Source organism: Bactrocera oleae, chromosome 3 (genome assembly GCF_042242935.1).
Source record: "Bactrocera oleae isolate idBacOlea1 chromosome 3, idBacOlea1, whole genome shotgun sequence".
Classification (NCBI taxonomy): Eukaryota; Metazoa; Arthropoda; class Insecta; order Diptera; family Tephritidae; genus Bactrocera; species Bactrocera oleae.
The window spans coordinates 75,635,773-75,654,357 of record NC_091537.1 but is presented as its reverse complement, the minus strand read 5'-3'; the positions used below and the strand labels follow the sequence as shown (position 1 = coordinate 75,654,357).

General features: G+C 35.6%; 3 protein-coding genes across 13 annotated transcripts in view; all 3 read left to right on the top strand.

Moving 5' to 3' along the window:
- Tbh (Tyramine beta hydroxylase) overlaps positions 1–2,438 on the top strand; it is a 48,439-nt gene extending 46,001 nt beyond the window's left edge. For all 3 annotated transcript variants that reach the window (XM_036376564.2, XM_036376565.2, XM_070106905.1), the window contains one exon: positions 574–2,438. In XM_036376564.2, the coding sequence (XP_036232457.1) occupies positions 574–874 (301 nt within the window). In that variant the 3' untranslated portion in view covers positions 875–2,438. The remainder of the gene's footprint in view (positions 1–573) is intronic.
- Positions 2,439–5,719: 3,281 nt separating this feature from the next.
- stc (nuclear transcription factor, X-box binding stc) lies at positions 5,720–13,265 on the top strand. Of its 2 annotated transcripts, none has more exons than XM_036376568.2 (7): positions 5,720–5,823; positions 5,965–6,983; positions 7,314–8,384; positions 8,532–10,154; positions 10,226–10,407; positions 11,933–12,284; positions 12,346–13,265. In XM_036376568.2, exons 2-7 carry the CDS (start codon positions 6,465–6,467, stop codon positions 12,445–12,447), a joined length of 3,849 nt encoding a protein of 1,282 aa, XP_036232461.2. In that variant the 5' UTR covers positions 5,720–5,823; positions 5,965–6,464; the 3' UTR covers positions 12,448–13,265. The 2 variants fall into 2 exon arrangements, with proteins under 2 accessions (XP_036232461.2, XP_036232460.2); XM_036376567.2 differs by having other exon boundaries at positions 8,529–10,154.
- A 2,356-nt stretch (positions 13,266–15,621) lies between these two features.
- kuz (zinc-dependent metalloprotease kuz) overlaps positions 15,622–18,585 on the top strand; it is a 264,835-nt gene continuing 261,871 nt past the window's right edge. For 3 of the 8 annotated variants that reach the window (XR_004979373.2, XM_036376570.2, XM_036376569.2), the window contains exon 1: positions 15,623–16,605. The gene's annotated coding sequence lies outside the window, so the exon portion shown is untranslated. Of the gene's footprint in view, positions 16,606–18,585 lie in introns of all 8 variants that reach the window. The other 5 variants (XR_011395471.1, XR_004979371.2, XM_070106903.1 and 2 more) reach the window with 5 other exon arrangements.

The following is an 18,585-nucleotide window of genomic DNA, read 5'->3' as shown; positions in this document are numbered from 1 at the left end:
TCATTGAACCAATTGACAAATTCTCCTTTTCGATTAAAGGCTTGAACATACCAAATGCTTGTTCCCAATTTGTACTTTCTGAAGTCTTTTTGATGGTCATTATTAAAAATAATATGATAGAAACTGGCAATATCTAACGAACTTTAGGATCCAAAAACCTCTCACTTTTTCCTTTAAACTTATACGAAATTCGAATTCCAAGAATACCTGACACAACTCAATTTTAGCGGGTTCGTATATGCCAGGTTCTGACTATAAGGTGGATGCATAAGTATATCTTAACCAAGCTCTCGGAGCTTCTGGCGAGTCCGCATGGATGTGTGTTGCCTGACGTTATCCTGATAAAACAATTTCTCTCCTATTATCCTAAGCTGGCCACTTGTGGGTGACTGCTTACTTCAGACGCTCCAATTGCTGACAGCACAGTTCCGAAGTTAGATTATAGACGTAGGGAAGCAGCACATTGTAGATGAGCTAACCATTCGATTACTAGACCTAATATTTAAACCACTGAGTGCCTTACTCAGAAACGTTTTCAATATTTGACTTATATTATATATGTATGTACTTTAGGAAAGAACATCAACGCGGCATAAAACTAAGTGGAGCACGTTCGAAGAATTATCGCAGCATCAAATGGACCGAACCACGTGTGGACCAACTTTATACCATGTACATCCAGGAACCACTCAGCATGCAGTGCAACAAATCGGATGGTTATCGCTTCGAGGGCTATAATTGGGAGGGAGCACCAGTGACACCAGTGGCAATCAAAATCCCCATGCATAGCAAACTATGTCCCAATTATAACCCGTTATGGTTGAAGCCACTGGAAAAGGGTGATTGCGATTTACTGGGCGAATGTATCTATTAAATCTTCAACACATTGCAGGCATAAAGATGTTCTACATAGTACATAGCTATAATATTTGAAAGTGAAATATTTTGTAGATGGAAATTTGAGAAAAATGAGAACTTTTAAATACAATGTGCAGTACAGCTGCCGCGCAAAAGCTTTATGGAGTAAACCAGAAATTTTAGACTAGATTGTATTACAACAAAAAGAAAAAAACATGAAGATCTTATGCATGTATGTAGATAGTCAAGAGTATAGAATATTTGAAGCGTAGTAGAGCGAGGCGTTAGGAATATGTATGTAAAGGGTTTTCCAATAAGAGTGATATATATTTTTTTTTAAGTATTATTTTCCTTTAATCAAGTCGTATGTCATGAATAGCACGTTCAATATTGACTTCCAAAGCTTGAAGAGTGTCTGATTTATTGCTAAAGACCAATGACTTCAAATGCCTGCACAATAAGTAGTCCAATGGTTTTAAATCTCAATTTTTTGGGGCCATTCAATGTCACAATTTCTTGAAATTATCGAATCTCAAGCTTTTCTCGCAATAATTCGGTTGTTGCACGTGCTGTGTGGCACGTAGGCTCATCTTGTTGGAAATAGATGTTGTCAAGATCAACTTCTTTCAATTGCAGCCTTAAAAAGTTGGTTATCATCGATCACTACCGCTCTCCATTGATATTAACGGTGCCACCAGCTTCATTTCGACAGATGTACGGACCGATGATTCCACCAGACTATTAGAAATCATATCATCCCTATAGGAAAACCCGATAGTTTCATCAGAGAAAATACATTTTATTGTAAATAAACGAGTAAAAAGATTTACGATCTTCAGCTCGTTTTGATGCAGAAGCAATAGAAGGCGTCTCAAATAAAATATTTTATAATTGTTACAAAAGATTTGAGTTTTACTAAATGAATGCGTTTACTGACAGCAGAATAAAACCTTCAGGAATTAAGCCAGATTTGCTGAATTTACGCTGAATATAAACAAACAAGTAATTGATTCTTAAGCACGCTTCCATAGAACGTTCCAAACATTAGATTCCAGCCAGTTGAACAAGGTGGCCATCAAAAATTATTTGGCATAGTTACATAAGTGCGAAAACCCGATGCACAAGAGAATTAAAAAAAACGATGCACAAGAGAGAGAAAAAAAAAAATATATATTTATGTACTTAAAATTGCAATTCATATTTACCGTTAATGTCATGCGGCAATTAGAAGTGCACTCAGTATTATTATGAAACCCAAAACTCATTGCATGTTAAATTTAAGTCATACCATGCACAAAACTAACTGTATATGTAGCCAAATAAAATCACCAATGACAAATACATATTTTATGTATTATACATACAATATACATGCATACATAGATATATATACACTTACATATACATGCACTAGGAACATAAATATTTTAGACGTATATAAGATGTGATAATAATAATGTATACCTAAATGCATAAATATATATATATAATATACACATACATACAAACATTAAAGTGAAGCGAAATGTAAGTAAATAAACTACAATTTAGAAGTAAATGGATCACCATACCAGCAGCAACACATTTTGTTTTATTTCTATCAAAAATCACTCGAAAGGTAACACAGCTTTAACATACAAAAAAAAACTTTTATTGTCCTGGGTATCTTAGCAAATTTTGATGTTTTCAAATTTCCCGATTACGAATTTATTCATGAAAGTATTGAATGTGCTCTTGTTTTTATGATTATCGGCTTGTTAACAATAAAATGTATTTCTCCAGTCATTATTAGTATTCTGCGAACTTTTCTCGGGCATACAAAAATCATGTGATCCACCTCACAGGTTTCTTAAGGAAAATATGCGAAAAATTATGAGGAAGGTTTTAATAAAATTCAAAATGGAGATAATCTAGAGTTGCAGTCTACAAAATTTCATGTTTTACTGAATAAAAAGTTCCCTTTTGATTTTAAAAGTCATTGGCATGCCCTCGCTAAACATTTATGTCGCCAAACTTCTAGAAATCGGTACAGTCTACTAGTGGAAATGAATGGAAGGATAAACTTCTACGCCAAAGTTTTCTTCTCACAATACACTGAGTTATTTAATACGTGATCAAATTAGGAGGGATAAAGCAATTTGTCAAAGCGTTGCACATGAAGAGATATTGTTATAATTACATTTCTAGAAAATTTCCGATGCTTATTATGGAAAAGATAGTCCTCAAATACGGCAATTAATAAGAGATACAGATTTTATCAAAGTTATGACTGTTTTTGAAAGTGAACTTTTGAGAAACTTTGTGTTGATGCTCGAAAATTTCCTAGCTAAGACTTCAGCCGCAAATTATGAAGAAATTGTGCAAATTACGCTGAAAAACTTGCTGACTCTAAAATCGAATATGAGCATCTAGTTAGATATCGCCTAAAGCATCTGAATAACCTGTCGGATAATTAAAACCGCTGTAGCCATTTTTCTCCTCACTGCTGAGTAACTTCAGGAAAATATCACAATCCACAATTTATTTTATTTGAGGAGCTACAAAGATTCCACATTTTCGCCTCTGAAAGCTTTGGAAAAAATTCCTCAAATATTTGAAAGATGTTCACCTGATTCTTTCCGAATTCTCGGCACTGCAAACTTCATTGTTCTTTTTTCACCATGGTTCCAGCCTACAATAAAACGTAACATATTTTAAACTAATTAATGTTTACAAAATAGTTAATAATCGTTATAGAAACAAGTAAGGAAGTGCAAAGTTCGGTTGTAACATTTTATACTCTTGCAACTTGCAAGAAACAAAGCCCGAGAAATTCCTTTCTTTATATTAAAAAATGTAGCGAAAGAATTTAACATTCATTATTCGATGAAATCCTGAATAAAATTAATCAAATTTGGTATCTTCTTGACTTATATTGAAGGTCATAAACTTAGACCTAGTTTTATATATTTTCCTTCGCGTCAGCTAAAATTATATTAAACACACCTTCAAATGAGTTATATGTATGATATTAACTCGACCGAAAAGGCTAAATTTAATATAATATATATTGAGTTGATGTGGAAATCGTCAACCAGAAGATCTGAATTCATTGTATAAGGGAAATAAGGTTAAGACCAAGGTATATGGTATATTCTAATTCAGTGCCAAACCACCAAATTGTAAAGAAAACTTGTCGATAAATTTCATTAAAATATCACATTTCGACCAACCTGAACAGTTTAAAGGTGGAAATACGAAAGTCATTATATGGGGTATATTGGAGGCATATTTGGCATAAAACCTGTTAGAAAATCGAAAATCAATATATGCAGTTAATTGGCAGTTGGGGTAGTATTGACCCTATTTTATCTATGGCAATACTACATACTATTAACATGCCACAGACTAATAAAATGCTCCCAAGGTTTCATTAGGTATATTGGGGCTATGGGAAGTACTAACCCGATTCAACCCATTTTTCACATACAGACATACTAGTACTTCAAACCTATTAGTTACGGGATCTGATTCACTTTTTAAAATCTATGAAACTATAAATGCTCCTCCATACTTCGATGTATTGAGTGTATGTTAATTTGTTTCCAATTAATAGTATTTTGTGGGCGTGGCGAAGGTCCAACTCCGCCTATAAGCAATACCAAACTCTCTTGAATGCCAAGGAACACATTTACCTAGTTTTATCAAAATATCTCAAGTTTAACTCAAGTTATCGCTTACGCGGACAGATGGACAGACATACAGTGACCCGGAATTCAAATAATTTTCTTATTATGATCATTTATATATACATAAATCTATATCTATCTCGATTAGTTTAAGATTTTACAAACAACCATACACATTCGGGGTATTAAAACTAGCCGTAACGCGTCATATGTTCTAGCATCTAAAGTGTTCATATTACGTACGTGCGAATCAAGTATTCTAACCCCATTGACCTCTTAACTACATATACATATGTATAATCCTCAACCTCAACAACTCCGGCAAATGAAACAAACTCCAACCCAGTGAACGAGAGAGGTCTCGGAGAAAATTTCTCCCGGGCCTGGAGTTCTCAGGAAGGCCCGTTGCTCTGCAACAACCTATAAAGGATGTATATAAATTAATTGATTGATCAAGGGGTCCGCATCCTATATCGTCCGCGTGTCCTGGTTTTCTTCTCGGGCACCTAATCATGCTCGAATTTCAGAAAGTGAAATAAATAAACAATTACCGAGAGAATATTTCAAGTATATCGACGAATGAAGCAAACTCCAGCATCAACGCAATGTGTTTCATTCCCGAATTATAGATTTGGAAGGTTGCTAAGTAAATATTAGGAGGAAATAACATTTCAGCCCCAAGATTTGTAATCATGGTCTTAATTCGTTTGCCACTGCTGTGAATAGTTACAAATTAGGCAGATATCAAAGATCTCATATTGGAACTTTGCTTTAATATTGCCGATGTAATAAAGACCGAACATCAAAGCACATAATATATTAATTATTAATCTTTTTTATTTTGAAAATTACTTGTTTATACATAAAACAAGAATTTTTGTACTTATCAAAAATAAAAGCGCGAATTTTATTTCATCCCTTACGAATTGTTCCGATTTCATTCAGCTCTATCGATAAATTTAAATTCACTCAGTATTTTAGCACAGGGTGATCAATAGTTGCATGTGAGTTTATTAGAGAAAAATCATTTCTACTACCATTCAACGCTTGTGAAGTGATACCTTATTTACAAATTATAATCCAGATTTCTTATATTTCCATTTAAAAATTTTGACTCAGTCCGGTTATCACCAAAGCATTGGGAATGTTAAGGAATCAATCCTTGCAACCCTATTATCGGCCATATTCTTGTTTCTTTTTCGTTTCGTCTGGCATTTTCGAAGTTAATCTTCGAAGTCCATTGCGAAATTTCCATTTACCTGATTTGTGAAATTGTCAGCAGAGCATCAAAGATTCGGTAATTACGTGCGAAAATTTCATAGTTTAATTACATTTAAACATCGGAATATGTAAATTTATTGGACTATCGACATTCGACTTACGTGCAGTGCAAGTTTAAACTAACATTTTAGGTGGAATTTTGATCTTCTAATTGCAGACGACAACCAAGGTTTTGCGTGCGTGATACGACGTGGAATTTTTTAGTTCCTTTTAATTTTTTGGAAATTCTTTTCGCCAGTGAGGGCAGAATTCATGTAAAAAGTACCTGATACTGAGCACACAAGCGGGTTTTGTGGCCAATTTTGGCCGGAGGGATAACAGCAAACGCCGCGTGTACTGAATATACGGATCTTTGGGAATAGTAGGCGGCGACGGGGAACCGTATAGATAAGTAATTTAGGTATTGGCATTCGTACTATACGCGCAGATAGAGAAACTACGCAAGAGAAGAAATCAAAAGCAGACGTGAAAGTGACGAAGCATTAGAAGTACAACAAGACGTTACAAGAGGGGTCCAGGCTAAATTAGAAAAAGCAAACTTGAAAGTACTCAAGAAAAAGCGTCTAGTGTCGTTTTGTTTTTGTAAATCTTACAAACCAAGGCAGGCAGTATAAGCCTGTTGTAAAAAACGTGGTTTTGGTGATTGAATATTTGGATATGTCGGCAAATCCACAGCCGCCTATATCTCAAATTTGGCAAGGAGGATTTGGAAGTGGTTTAACTGCTTTAATAACAAATGGTACTGACCAACAACACCAAACACAGCCAAATACGCAGCAAAACAGCAAACAATTTCAAAACTCTACAACTATGAATAGAAACAATAACAACATTGCAAATGTCAGTGAAGCTTCAGAAGGAACAAATAATAATTATGTTAATTTTACCCAGTTCATCATGCAGCACAATTTTTTGGGTAACAACAATGGTTTTGGTCTTTCTGGAGAGGGGCGTGGTGGTGAAATTTTAAATCAAGCTAAAGGCAATGAAAATGATGGTGCAGTAGGTGGTGCAACAAATGTAGCTGTCCCACAAGTTAATGGAGGCGGTGGTATTCACGGTCAAGTTAGGGCCAATAATGATTATTTCAATTTGGTGGATGCAATGAATCGTAAAGCAAGTAATGATTCTGGTGGGGATAAGGAGCTTTCGGATCACATGCCACAACAAGCTAATGTGAGTAAATATTTGTGTATTGTACATAGCGCAGTTATTCATTGAATGCATGCATAGCGAATACAATCACTGTTGTTTGTATAAAAAATAGTCAAAAATTCTTAACTAAAGCAAGAATTTAATTTTCGTGAGTATAAAAATATCATTCGAAACTTATAAACATATATAAAATTCTAAAAGTTGGTATGAGTCACCCCTTATTTGCGCCTAAGTAAAGTGAATTTGATTAAATACAATGTGACTTCAATTTTAGTCTTTGAACGGCTTTGTAATAAATTTGTTATATTTTATTTCCATCGTGATTCTAAAAAAAATTATATTTTATTGCAGCTTTATTCCAACAGCCTGTTTTCGCCCTACAACAACTTTAGTAGCCTATATTCAGGCAGCGGTCAAAATGCCACATACAATGATACAAATACAAATGTGGGATATTTTGACAATATTTACACACCCTTTGGCAATGGCGGCAGCTATTATATGAATCCTTTTGCCACTGGTTTCGATTTTAGTGCTTCGAACTTGCAAGCTTCAGCACCTGAATTTGTACCACGATTCAATAATCTCAGTTTGAACGAAGAAAATCGAGAACATAACAAGCAAAACGATTATGAAACAGATAGTAACAACACTAAGGTTGATCAAAATAATATACAAATCGGCGAGCAGAAAGTTCAAGGCATAGCAAATAATGATAATAAAATACTGAATGGTGTTAATAGCGGCGCAATTGCCGCTGTTGCTGGTGATAGCAGTGGTGCTGACAACAACGTTTCCATAACTACAACAAATAACAATACGAACGAAGTAAACGTTGATACCGCAGCATCCATTACTTCAAAGGTAGCACAACGACAGGAAAATGTTGGCACAAAAAGTGATCTTAGTCAAGGAATTTATGGCAATAAAAGCCAAAGTAATGGCGGTCACGTAACAGCTCATCCCAACATGTTTAATCCTAATTTAACTGGCACATTATCCTCAAGCGGTGGTGGCGCAGTCTCGCGTTATACCGGCACGACAAATAAGCCACAATCATCCGGCGCCGGTGGCACAAGAGGTTCGTCATCAAGTGGTTATTCGCGTAATCGTAATGATTATTCCGGTTCACCACACAACCATGAACGCAATGGTAATGGCAGCGGTGGTGTTGGTGGCAATAAGCACAACAATGACATCATGGACAAGTCGGAAAAACCTTCGGCTCGCGCTGAGCGTGAGCGTGAACGCGATAGAGATGCGCGTCGTTATCAGAACGGACGACGTTCTGTTGACTACCATCGCAGCAATAAGCGTCGCGATGATTGGAATCGTAATCGCGATCGCATAAATGGTTTTCGTGTGGAAGAGAAATACTCAACAGATAATGGCAAAGATAGCCCACTACCATCACCAGAAAAGGTAAGCATTTTTTAATTAACTACTAACAGAATTTCATATAATCATATATTTTAAATCATAATTTACAATTTTTAGCTATTTTGTTAAAAAAAAAATTTCTCGACCTTTCTTTTTTTGTTTAACTAAATTTTTTCGATCTTTCAGAAGTCTTCACCGAAGAAAGTCTACCCAGAGAATGAGAAACTATCGCAGCGTGAAAAACTCATACGCGACATTGAAACAAGACGTTTGGAGTGTTTGGTTTGCGTTGAGCCAATCAAAGCTCACCATGGCGTGTGGTCATGCAACAATTGTTATCACATACTCCATTTGCAGTGCATCATTAAGTGGGCTTCATCATCAAAATCGGATGATGGCTGGCGTTGCCCTGCCTGTCAGAATGTAGTCAAGGATGTGCCACGTGACTATTACTGTTTCTGTGGCAAGGTGAAAAATCCACCATATACTCGTCATGATATCGCTCACACATGTGGAAAGACCTGTGGACGCATTGAAGGTTGTTCACACGCTTGTACGCTACTCTGCCATCCCGGGCCATGTCCTGCGTGTCAGGCTTTTGTGAAGCGTGAGTGCGGCTGCGGCAAGACAACCAAAACTATGCAGTGTTGTCTCAAAGAACCCATTGAGTGCGAATCCATTTGCGATAAACTATTGAACTGTGAGGTGCACAAATGCCCGGCTAAGTGTCACGATGGCAAGTGCGCTCCATGCGCTGAGAAGGTAGATCAACAGTGCCACTGCACCAAACAGGAGCGTCAAGTTGCGTGTACACGCGACTCACATGATAAACACATCTACACTTGCGGCAAGCAATGTGGCAAGGATTTGGCTTGTGGCAATCACAAGTGCAAGGACTGCTGTCATCCCGGCGAGTGTCGCACATGCAAGCTCAGCCCCGAAGTGGTCACCTCGTGTCCTTGCGGTAAAATGCCCATAGTCACTGGACAGCGAAAGTCCTGTTTGGACGCAATACCAGTTTGTGAGGGCATCTGCGGCAAAACTTTACGCTGCGGCAAGCCTGCACATCCTCATCACTGCACGAGCAAATGTCATCTGGGTAATTGTCCACCATGCAACAAGCAAACCGCCGTTAAATGCCGCTGCGGTCACATGGATCAGCTAATCAAGTGTCGTCAGCTATCGACACGCGCCGATGATGCACGTTGCAAGAAGCGCTGCGTAAAGAAACGCTCGTGTGGTAAGCACAAATGTAACCAGGAGTGCTGTATCGACATCGATCACATCTGCCCAATGCCTTGTAACTATACATTGTCGTGCGGCAAACATAAATGCGACCAGCCCTGCCACCGCGGCAACTGTCCGCATTGCTATCGTAGCTCCTTCGAGGAGCTGTACTGTGAATGTGGTGCCGAAGTTATCTATCCGCCAGTGCCTTGCGGCACCAAGAAGCCAGCCTGCAAGCGCCCATGCTCACGCGCGCATCCTTGTCAACATCCACCACAGCACAACTGTCACTCAGCTGCCAATTGCCCACCGTGTATGATATTCACCACCAAATGGTGCTTTGGTCAGCATGAGCAACGCAAGACCATACCGTGCTCACAGGAGAGTTTCAGTTGTGGCTTGGCATGTGGCAAGGCGTTGCCATGTGGTCGCCACAAGTGTATCAAAACATGCCATGAGGGTGCATGCCAGACTGCCGGTGAGGTATGTAAACAACATTGCACCAAGTTGCGTGCCACCTGTGGCCACAAGTGCATGTCGCCATGCCACGATGGTGACTGCCCGGATACACCATGCAAGGAAATGGTAAGTGTGGGCTGTCAAGAGCAATATTGCATTTACATAACATTTCCCCCTTTAATGTTTTTTTGTTTTAGGTTGAAGTCCAATGCGAATGCGGCAATCGTAAGCAGATGCGTTTATGCCACGATTTGGCACGTGAATTTAGTCGCATTGCCACTGCCCAACTGGCTTCGTCAATGGCCGAAATGCAGCGCGGCAATTACATGGAACTGAGCGAAATACTCGCTCCCGTTAAAATCAATAAGACAAATAAAACGTAAGTGAAAGAAAGCTTTATTAGGGGTGATTTGAAGTATTTGAGGCTATTGATTTATATGTATATAAATAGTTAAGATTAACTGAAAAGGGAGAAAAAAGAACCTTTCCCACACCTTCCTGAAAATTTTTGAAAAGGTTAATCACGCCATGCTACTAGAAGACAATCGAAAACACACAAAATGGCTTTTGTTGCGTCAGTTCACTCAATGTGAATAACCATCCGTGGATTCGCAAGGTCAAATTTTTAAATGCAGGAAAATTGACGACCTACTCCCGCTTTTCCTTCTTACTTCTGCAAATTTTTTTATATTTTTTTTGGAAACTTTTAACAAAATGATGCAACAAATTTGTTTAACTTTAAAGTTTAACTGTGTAAAAGTACGGTCCTAAATATAAAAAAACACTTGTGGTCCGTATGCTTCCGGTTAAGGAACATAACGAGCTCCTCTCCAAGCAGTTTCTCCTGGTATGTTTTCGTAGAAACCACCCCTGCAGTCGACTGCTTGAAGCGGAACCGCCTCCTAGAAACAGCAAGATGTCGATTCTTGATTACGTCGACGATATTGGACAGTACACCGACCAGACTTCGGACGCAACGAACTTTAGACATGCACTGACCGCCATTCACAGTGGAGCCATCACCAACTCCCTCTCACTGAATGGCGTACTTGGAGTCAAACCACCAGCCATCGCAGACGAAGAGCTCGAGTTGCCACGAGAGTGGCCCTTACGCAACTTGGTTCTTTCGTTTCCTGGGCCTACCTGGACGACAAACAAACTGAAACTTACCACCCTAGCGGGGATTGGGTAACCGTTACAACAACAACTACATAACCCGGAAAGATACCGATAATTTTGTTTTTGACAACTACTCATTAACGTTTGGGTAAAAGAAGAAAACACGTTAATTTCGGTTATACTGAAGCTTTAATACCCTTCACAGATGTAAAATTTATAACAAAAAAGGGTCCTTATCCTTTTCTTAATCTGTCAGCTATATGCTACAGTAGTTCGGTATAAACAATATGTTCAGAGCGTTGTTGTAGCAATGCCGTGGATAATAATCTGTACAAAATTTCGTGGAGATACCTTGCCAAACTAAAAAGTTTTTCATATAAGGACTTGGATATGAGCGGTCAGCTTGTATGACAACTATATGCTATAGTAGTCTTATATTGGCGATGCCAATAAATAAGTAACTTCTTGGTGAGAAAAGAACGTGTACAAAATTTCAGATCGTTATCTCAAAAACTGAGAGACTAGTTCACGTATATACAGATGGACTGACGAACGGACAGACTGGCCTGATAAATCGACTCAGCCCGTCCTGTTGATCGTTTATATATATACTTTATAGGGTTGCCGATGTTTCCTTTTGGGGTGTTACAAACATCGTGACAAACTTAATATATCTTGCTCAGGGTGTAGTGACATAAATAGCCCGTTCCAATGCACCAATATTTTATTATTGTACAATATCTTAATTATGTATTTTCTTTCTTGTTCTATATTTGCAAACACAGCCTGGATTGCAATGAAGAGTGTCGTTTGCTCGAACGCAATCGTCGCCTAGCTATTGGCCTGCAAATCCGTAACCCCGATGTGCCGCAGAAATTACAAACCAAATATTCAGATTTTATACGCAATTTTGCTAAACGTGATCCAGCTTTGGTCAAGTCCATACATGATGCTCTAACCACGTTGGTGAAGTTGGCCAAGGAAAGCAAGCAGAAATCACGTAGTCACTCGTTCCCAACAATGAATCGAGAGAAGCGACAGCTGGTGCATGAAATGTGCGAAATGTTCGGCGTCGAATCGGTTGCCTACGATGCAGAACCAAATCGCAATGTGGTAGCTAATGCTTACAAAGACAGGGTGAGTATGATGATTAATATTTATTATTTCCACTTTTTATTTTAAACTTTCACCTGTTTAGTCCTGGTTGCCAGCCACTAGCATTATGGAGGTTATGCAGCGCGAAGCCGGCCAGCGTCGTGTGCCGGTACCAAGCAACAATACCTGGGGCATTAAGAGATAGAATTTTTTCCTATTAACAAATGTGTAGTGAATGCGTATGCAACATGCAAGTGTAACGTTGAATAGATCGTTTGAATGTATGCCGAAATACACTAAACAAAATACAAAAAAAAAAAACATACAACAACATACAGAGAAACTAAAGCAAAAACAAAAAATGAGACAAACATTTATCTAAAACAAAAAAAAAAAGAAACAATTGAAAACATAAATAATCTATTCTAAAATTACCACATACAAATTTAAACAAAAACAAAAAATGCTGCACTAAACATACAAATTACAAAATACCACTTTAAATTGATTGAAGTTTAAAGCAAATTGCAAAAACACAAAAAAAAAATTATTTTCAATTACTATATGTATATCTATCTAATTTGCTCGTATTATATTTCCAAAAAACACCAAAAAAAGTTTTTTGAACTACTGTCAGTGTTTCTTAATATTTTGTACTACTACCAGGCAACTACCACTTTTAATTTTGCTTCTAGAAACTTGCACATGGATATCTTCTAATAATTTTCTTTTTATTTTCATTAATATTTACAATTTGTTTCTGAGTATAATCATTATTTTTATTTACGAGACAATACTACATTAAAAAATACATACATATACATTAAATACGGTGGAAGTAGAATGTGAGTTAATAAATAAATAAAAATTCTTCAGCGAAATACATGTGAAAGATTTGTACACAAAACAAAACAAAAAGAAATAAATATGAGTAAATTGTGAATGAATCGGCCGTATGAATCCATAATATATTCCTGAATGTAATGAGAAATCAAATTGAATAAAGTTGTTTATTAATATGTATGAATTGCGAACATAATAAAAAAAAAATTGCGTTTTATTTATGCATTCTCCATATTATGGCGTTAAATTTGCAGTTGTTGGAAGAGAGGGCCTAAAAGATTTGGTTGCATTCAGAATATAATTGAATTAACATTTGAAATACAATAATTTTTTTTTTCGAAATGCCCATGACCTTAAAAATTATTTTTAGATTTTTAAGTCCCAATGCCTCAAGCTCCCAATTGAAAAAATAAGATTTTAATCCCAAATACCGAATTGGAAAAAAAATTTTAATCCCAAATACCGAATTGAATAATAAAAAATTTTAATCCCAAATACCGAATTGAATAATAAAAAATTTTAATCCCAAATACCGAATTGAATAATAAAAAATTTTAATCCCAAATACCGAATTGAATATTAAAAAATAAAATTTGTTTCAACTTTAAGCTTACAATTAAAAAGTTTGTAAAAAATATTTTTTTTTCGAATTCACATTTTTTTGCTATTGCGTACTTGTATTCTACCATTTTAGTTATCTTTTGAAATGAAAAACTTATTTTTAAAAAAATATCAATATTGTTTAGCTATATTTATCTTACTTATATTTAATTGCTTTTCATTATAGTGTTTCAGTTATAAATATGAAAATCTTTCCTGTTTTATACCTTTATTGCAGCTTTCAATTTGAAAAATTGACTTTTTATTTGTTACTCCAATTTATAAATTAAAAAAATTTTATAATAATTTTAATCTAAGATGTTTGAGATTGAAAATCTCAGATACTTGGGAATAATAAAATTTTCAAATAGACAAGACTAAACAGAGATAGAATAAAAAGAGATCAAACCGCTTTAGTCATCTAACGCTAAGAGATCTAACGCATTAAATGGACTGGATAACTTTGTCGTTGGTTTCATATAAAGTATGACTACTCCTCATGGACTACGTAACGGCACTGCAACTGATATCGCTAAGAACCAAAACTGGTCTATGCGTGACTCATTAGCCTACCAGACTAACCTAATAGCGCTGTAGGATAATTCGCCGTCTTTTGCAACTCGTTGATTGTTTTTCGAAAAGCTTGGTTCAATTTTTCCCTTTTGACATTATTATTACAATAAATTGCAGTCAGGAATTTAAATATAATTTCCTTAATGTTAACTAGAATTAAATTTACATACATCATTATGTTCGAAAACCGTATCGTTCTAAAGTAAATTTCTCACTAAAAGATCCAAGGCTCTTTCTAAAATTTCAAAATTCGCCGCAAATCCAAAGAATGAATTTTAATGAAAGTGAAAATAGCAAAAATTACCGTTGTGATGCCGTACTCGATAAAAGATATGTGTATATGGTACAGTGTTGCCAAAAATAATAGAAACATACTTGTTGCATCTGTTGTCTTTGCATATTTCCTACAGAGCTGTAGTAATATATTTTAAATTCTTCTTTAACATATACATATGGATGTATGTATATATACGATTAGACTTCATTATAAAATATATAACGATTTTATTTAAAATTTCAATTAATTAATTTAAAAAAATTTAATATTTTGTTAGGAAATGGAAATTGCGCTTTAAGCTAAGAAACCCTAGATTTTTTCAAATTATCTATTTCTGAAAACATTTCTTAACAAGCTTTGATGCATGCTTGGGGACATTATCCTGCATGAATTTGGAAAGACTGAGTTGCTTTGCGAAAGACAGTCTTTTTACGATATTTGTTTTGCTTAGGACTGGCACTTTCCTAGCTGCGTCTGTCTTCAAATCCCAATCAATTAGTCGATTCCCTTTTGCACGACTGTCGACTGACATACATACATTTGTACGAATGATGGATTTTTTCCAAAAGGTTAATCTAAAAATTTCAAATCATCCAGATGTAGTAAACAAAGAAGAGTACTTGCACGGAGAATATATGTACATATATATGTATATGCCTGTATTTACATATATTAATATTTTTTATTAATATATTAGCCCGAAAATACATTTTTCATTTTCTAAAAAAAACTAAAAAAAAAATGTAATTAAACAATGTACAATAATTACAATTAAATTAACTCATTTATTAAAATGCTTATTCGTATACAATAAACATAGTCCATAAAGTGTTAATTTGTGTATCTCGTAGATACTTTTCCACAAGCATAAGAAGACGCAAATGCGACAACACGACACAACACACACGTTATACGTTCATGTAATTCCAGCGTGCAACACTAGCTTTCTCACTTACACCACTGCTACTGTTACGAGAAAAATACATAAATATCTCATGCTGGAGCTGTTGCCGCTTTCCAGGAAGAAGAGTGTATCCACAAGTGTGCAAAATATTGTTGTTTGAAAACGTAAGCGGGCAGTGGGACGGTGGTCAAGTGAACCGAAGTGCATCGGTGTCGTTCTTAACTGGCGCTGATCTGAGCAGAGGCAAGAAAATCTCAGTTGTTTCGGAAAATTGAAAGCGTTCGCTTGTGTTAAGTGCGCAAAGTGTGCGGTTTTGTGCTAAAGAAAGGTTTTGCCGTGTTTTAACGGGGACGTAGACGAAGACGAGGACGACGTCGTCGGTGGTAAACGGTGGGTAAACAGTGAACGCCAGTGTATGTGTGTAGCGGCGTCAAAGCCAAATATAACCAATAATAACAATAAGAATAAATTAAAAAAAAATATATGGATATAAGCATGTGCATTAGTGAAGAACAAGAGCTGTAGCGGACGTACATAGTTGGATAAATGCACATATATACGTATGTACATATGTATGTCTGTCTGCTTGGGTCTCTCGTTGGTCGCGACGGTTTGTGTGCGTGCGTCCAAACATTTTTTTCGTGTTGATTTTCATTAGGATTCATTTCGACGAATTTCTATATGAGATTTCTCTTTCGAGCCAATGAATATATGTGAATTGTCGCCAGACAAAAGTTTTGAAAATAAAATACCTGGTTGGCACAACGTGTGTGAGTTTTGTGTGTTTTGGATACAGCAGCTTCACCAATCACATGCATTAGTTGGCACCAGCTGGAGCAACATTTTTTGTGTATAATTAAATGAGTGTACCAAGCAGGATTCTGATGAAAAATATACATTTTCTCAACAGAAAATTCTGACAAGTATTTAAAAAATGTATTTGTGTCGAAAGTGCAGCAAATAAGTGTGAAAACGTACGCAACTCAAAGCAGTTAAAGTGCCGAAAATTGCATTAAAAAGTGTAAACGCAAATTGAGTTTATAATAGTGAATAAAAATTCTTCTAAAACCAAATAAATAATGTTGCGTTAAAAAATTTGTATAATAAAACAAAATCAAAAAAAAAAAATAAAAAAAAACGCACGAAAATATCCTGTTTAGATTTAGGTAATAAACAACACGAAGTGTCCAACGTTTTCTCAGCTTATACCAATTTGTTTTCTTAGTTTTACTCTTTCCACTATTCAGCTGTTTGGGGGGCAGGGGGGCCTTCAAATATAACGCTGAGACATGCGCATAAATACGCAATTGCCATTAAAATAAATAAGTAAAAATAAATAAATAAAAAAACAACAACACGCAAGAGCGACGGCATTAACAATAATTGGCACAACAATGTTTGAGGCAATTATTTAAAAGAGAAACACTTTCACAGTGATCTGCACCTATTAAAAGTTCTAAAATTTTAAACAAACTGTCTGCATGTAACCTTTTATTGACTTCCTTTGTAAATTCGCTGAAAACCTCTGTTTATTTCTTACTAAGCAATCATTTGCCTTTGGAATATTTTATTTTAGATTGGGCAAAAAGATGTTTACATATGTTTGTATGTAAATATGTCTGCATGTACATTTGTCGTAACGACTTCGGCCGCAGCCAACAGTCGTTAGGTGCTGTATTTGTGCATTGTTATGCTCTGCAACGTAGCCATTGCGATAACAGAGACTGTTAACCCTGCAGCAATGCACATTTGTACTGCAATCTGCTCTGCCGGCAGCGCTGCCAGCTGTAACTTTGACGTTGGTAACGCAGTAGTTACTGCTGTTTAATAAAGAAACAAAATCATTTTAAACAACCAAAATTTAAGTTATTTATATTAATGTGTGGTTAAATTCGACTTCATACACAAATTATTTGTAATCAAACTTTGTTACATTTGTTTGTTGCAGCGCTGCTTGGCTTTTGCTGCAGCTCCGTCTGTATTTGGTAAATATTAGCTGTCATTGACAACAGATGCAAACTCACATTGGCGCTATCAGCTACTGTGTGCTTCTCTCTCTCTCTGTCGGTATCTTTACCTCTATTCCTCTCTTGCTGCCTCTTGCTCTTTACTATTTATCTGCGAATGAAAAAGATAGCTACTCAATGTTATATATTTTGGTGTTGTTTTGTTGTGAATTAGATTGGAAAATGGAAAATAAAATATTTGTTATGAATACTCATACTTTATTTTACAATTTATTCGCTTTTATTTGGCAACCCTTCGACAGTAAGTTGATTAGCCTCACCACTAACTGAGTAGTAGTAATGAATGGAGGGTTCTTGTTGATTAAGCCAGATGTTTTGTTGCTCAACGTTTGTGCAGTAGCATTCAAGATAACCAAATATTAGAATGTGTAGTATTAATATATATATATATATATATTTATATATGTGTATGTATGTACTTATATGAAGTTTTCACAGCTGAAATTAATATAAATAGGAAATGATGTGGATATTCATATTAAAGTTGTATATAACCATCTACTCGTAAATACAGCCCATTGAAAGTAATTAGAAACAACAACAGAATAATTTGGTTATCAGTTTATGTTAAATATACATAAATACATACATATATAGTCGACGCTCACAAATTAGAAGCGCTTTGTTTTTAAGTGATTCTAATTTCTAGAATTTTTTTTTGTTTTTATTTGTATACAACCAAAAAAATTAAATAAATTTAATTCTTTTTATATTTATTCCCATTATTAAAAAGAAGAAAACAAAAGGTAACAATCCAGTACTCATCATATTTATGTTCTTTTTCAATTGAATCAAAAATAGATGCAGCAAAACAAAACATAAAGAGTCACTCCAATTACATTAAATATATTTTGTCAGCTAAAATTAAATCGATATGCGTTAGTATAAAAACCACTTTTAAAGAATTGTATTCATTTTTGGATATTCAGCGATGTGCGATGTTTCTTTTTTTGCCTCATGCTAAGTGTTAGAAACATTATTTAAAATTGGTGCCCTACATGCAAAAACAACGAATACCGAATAACATAAATAAATTGGGAAATCCCCTTTTCGATTTGCACATACAAAATAATAGCCAATTATCGATAGGAAGAAACAAACAAAATATATCAAACATTA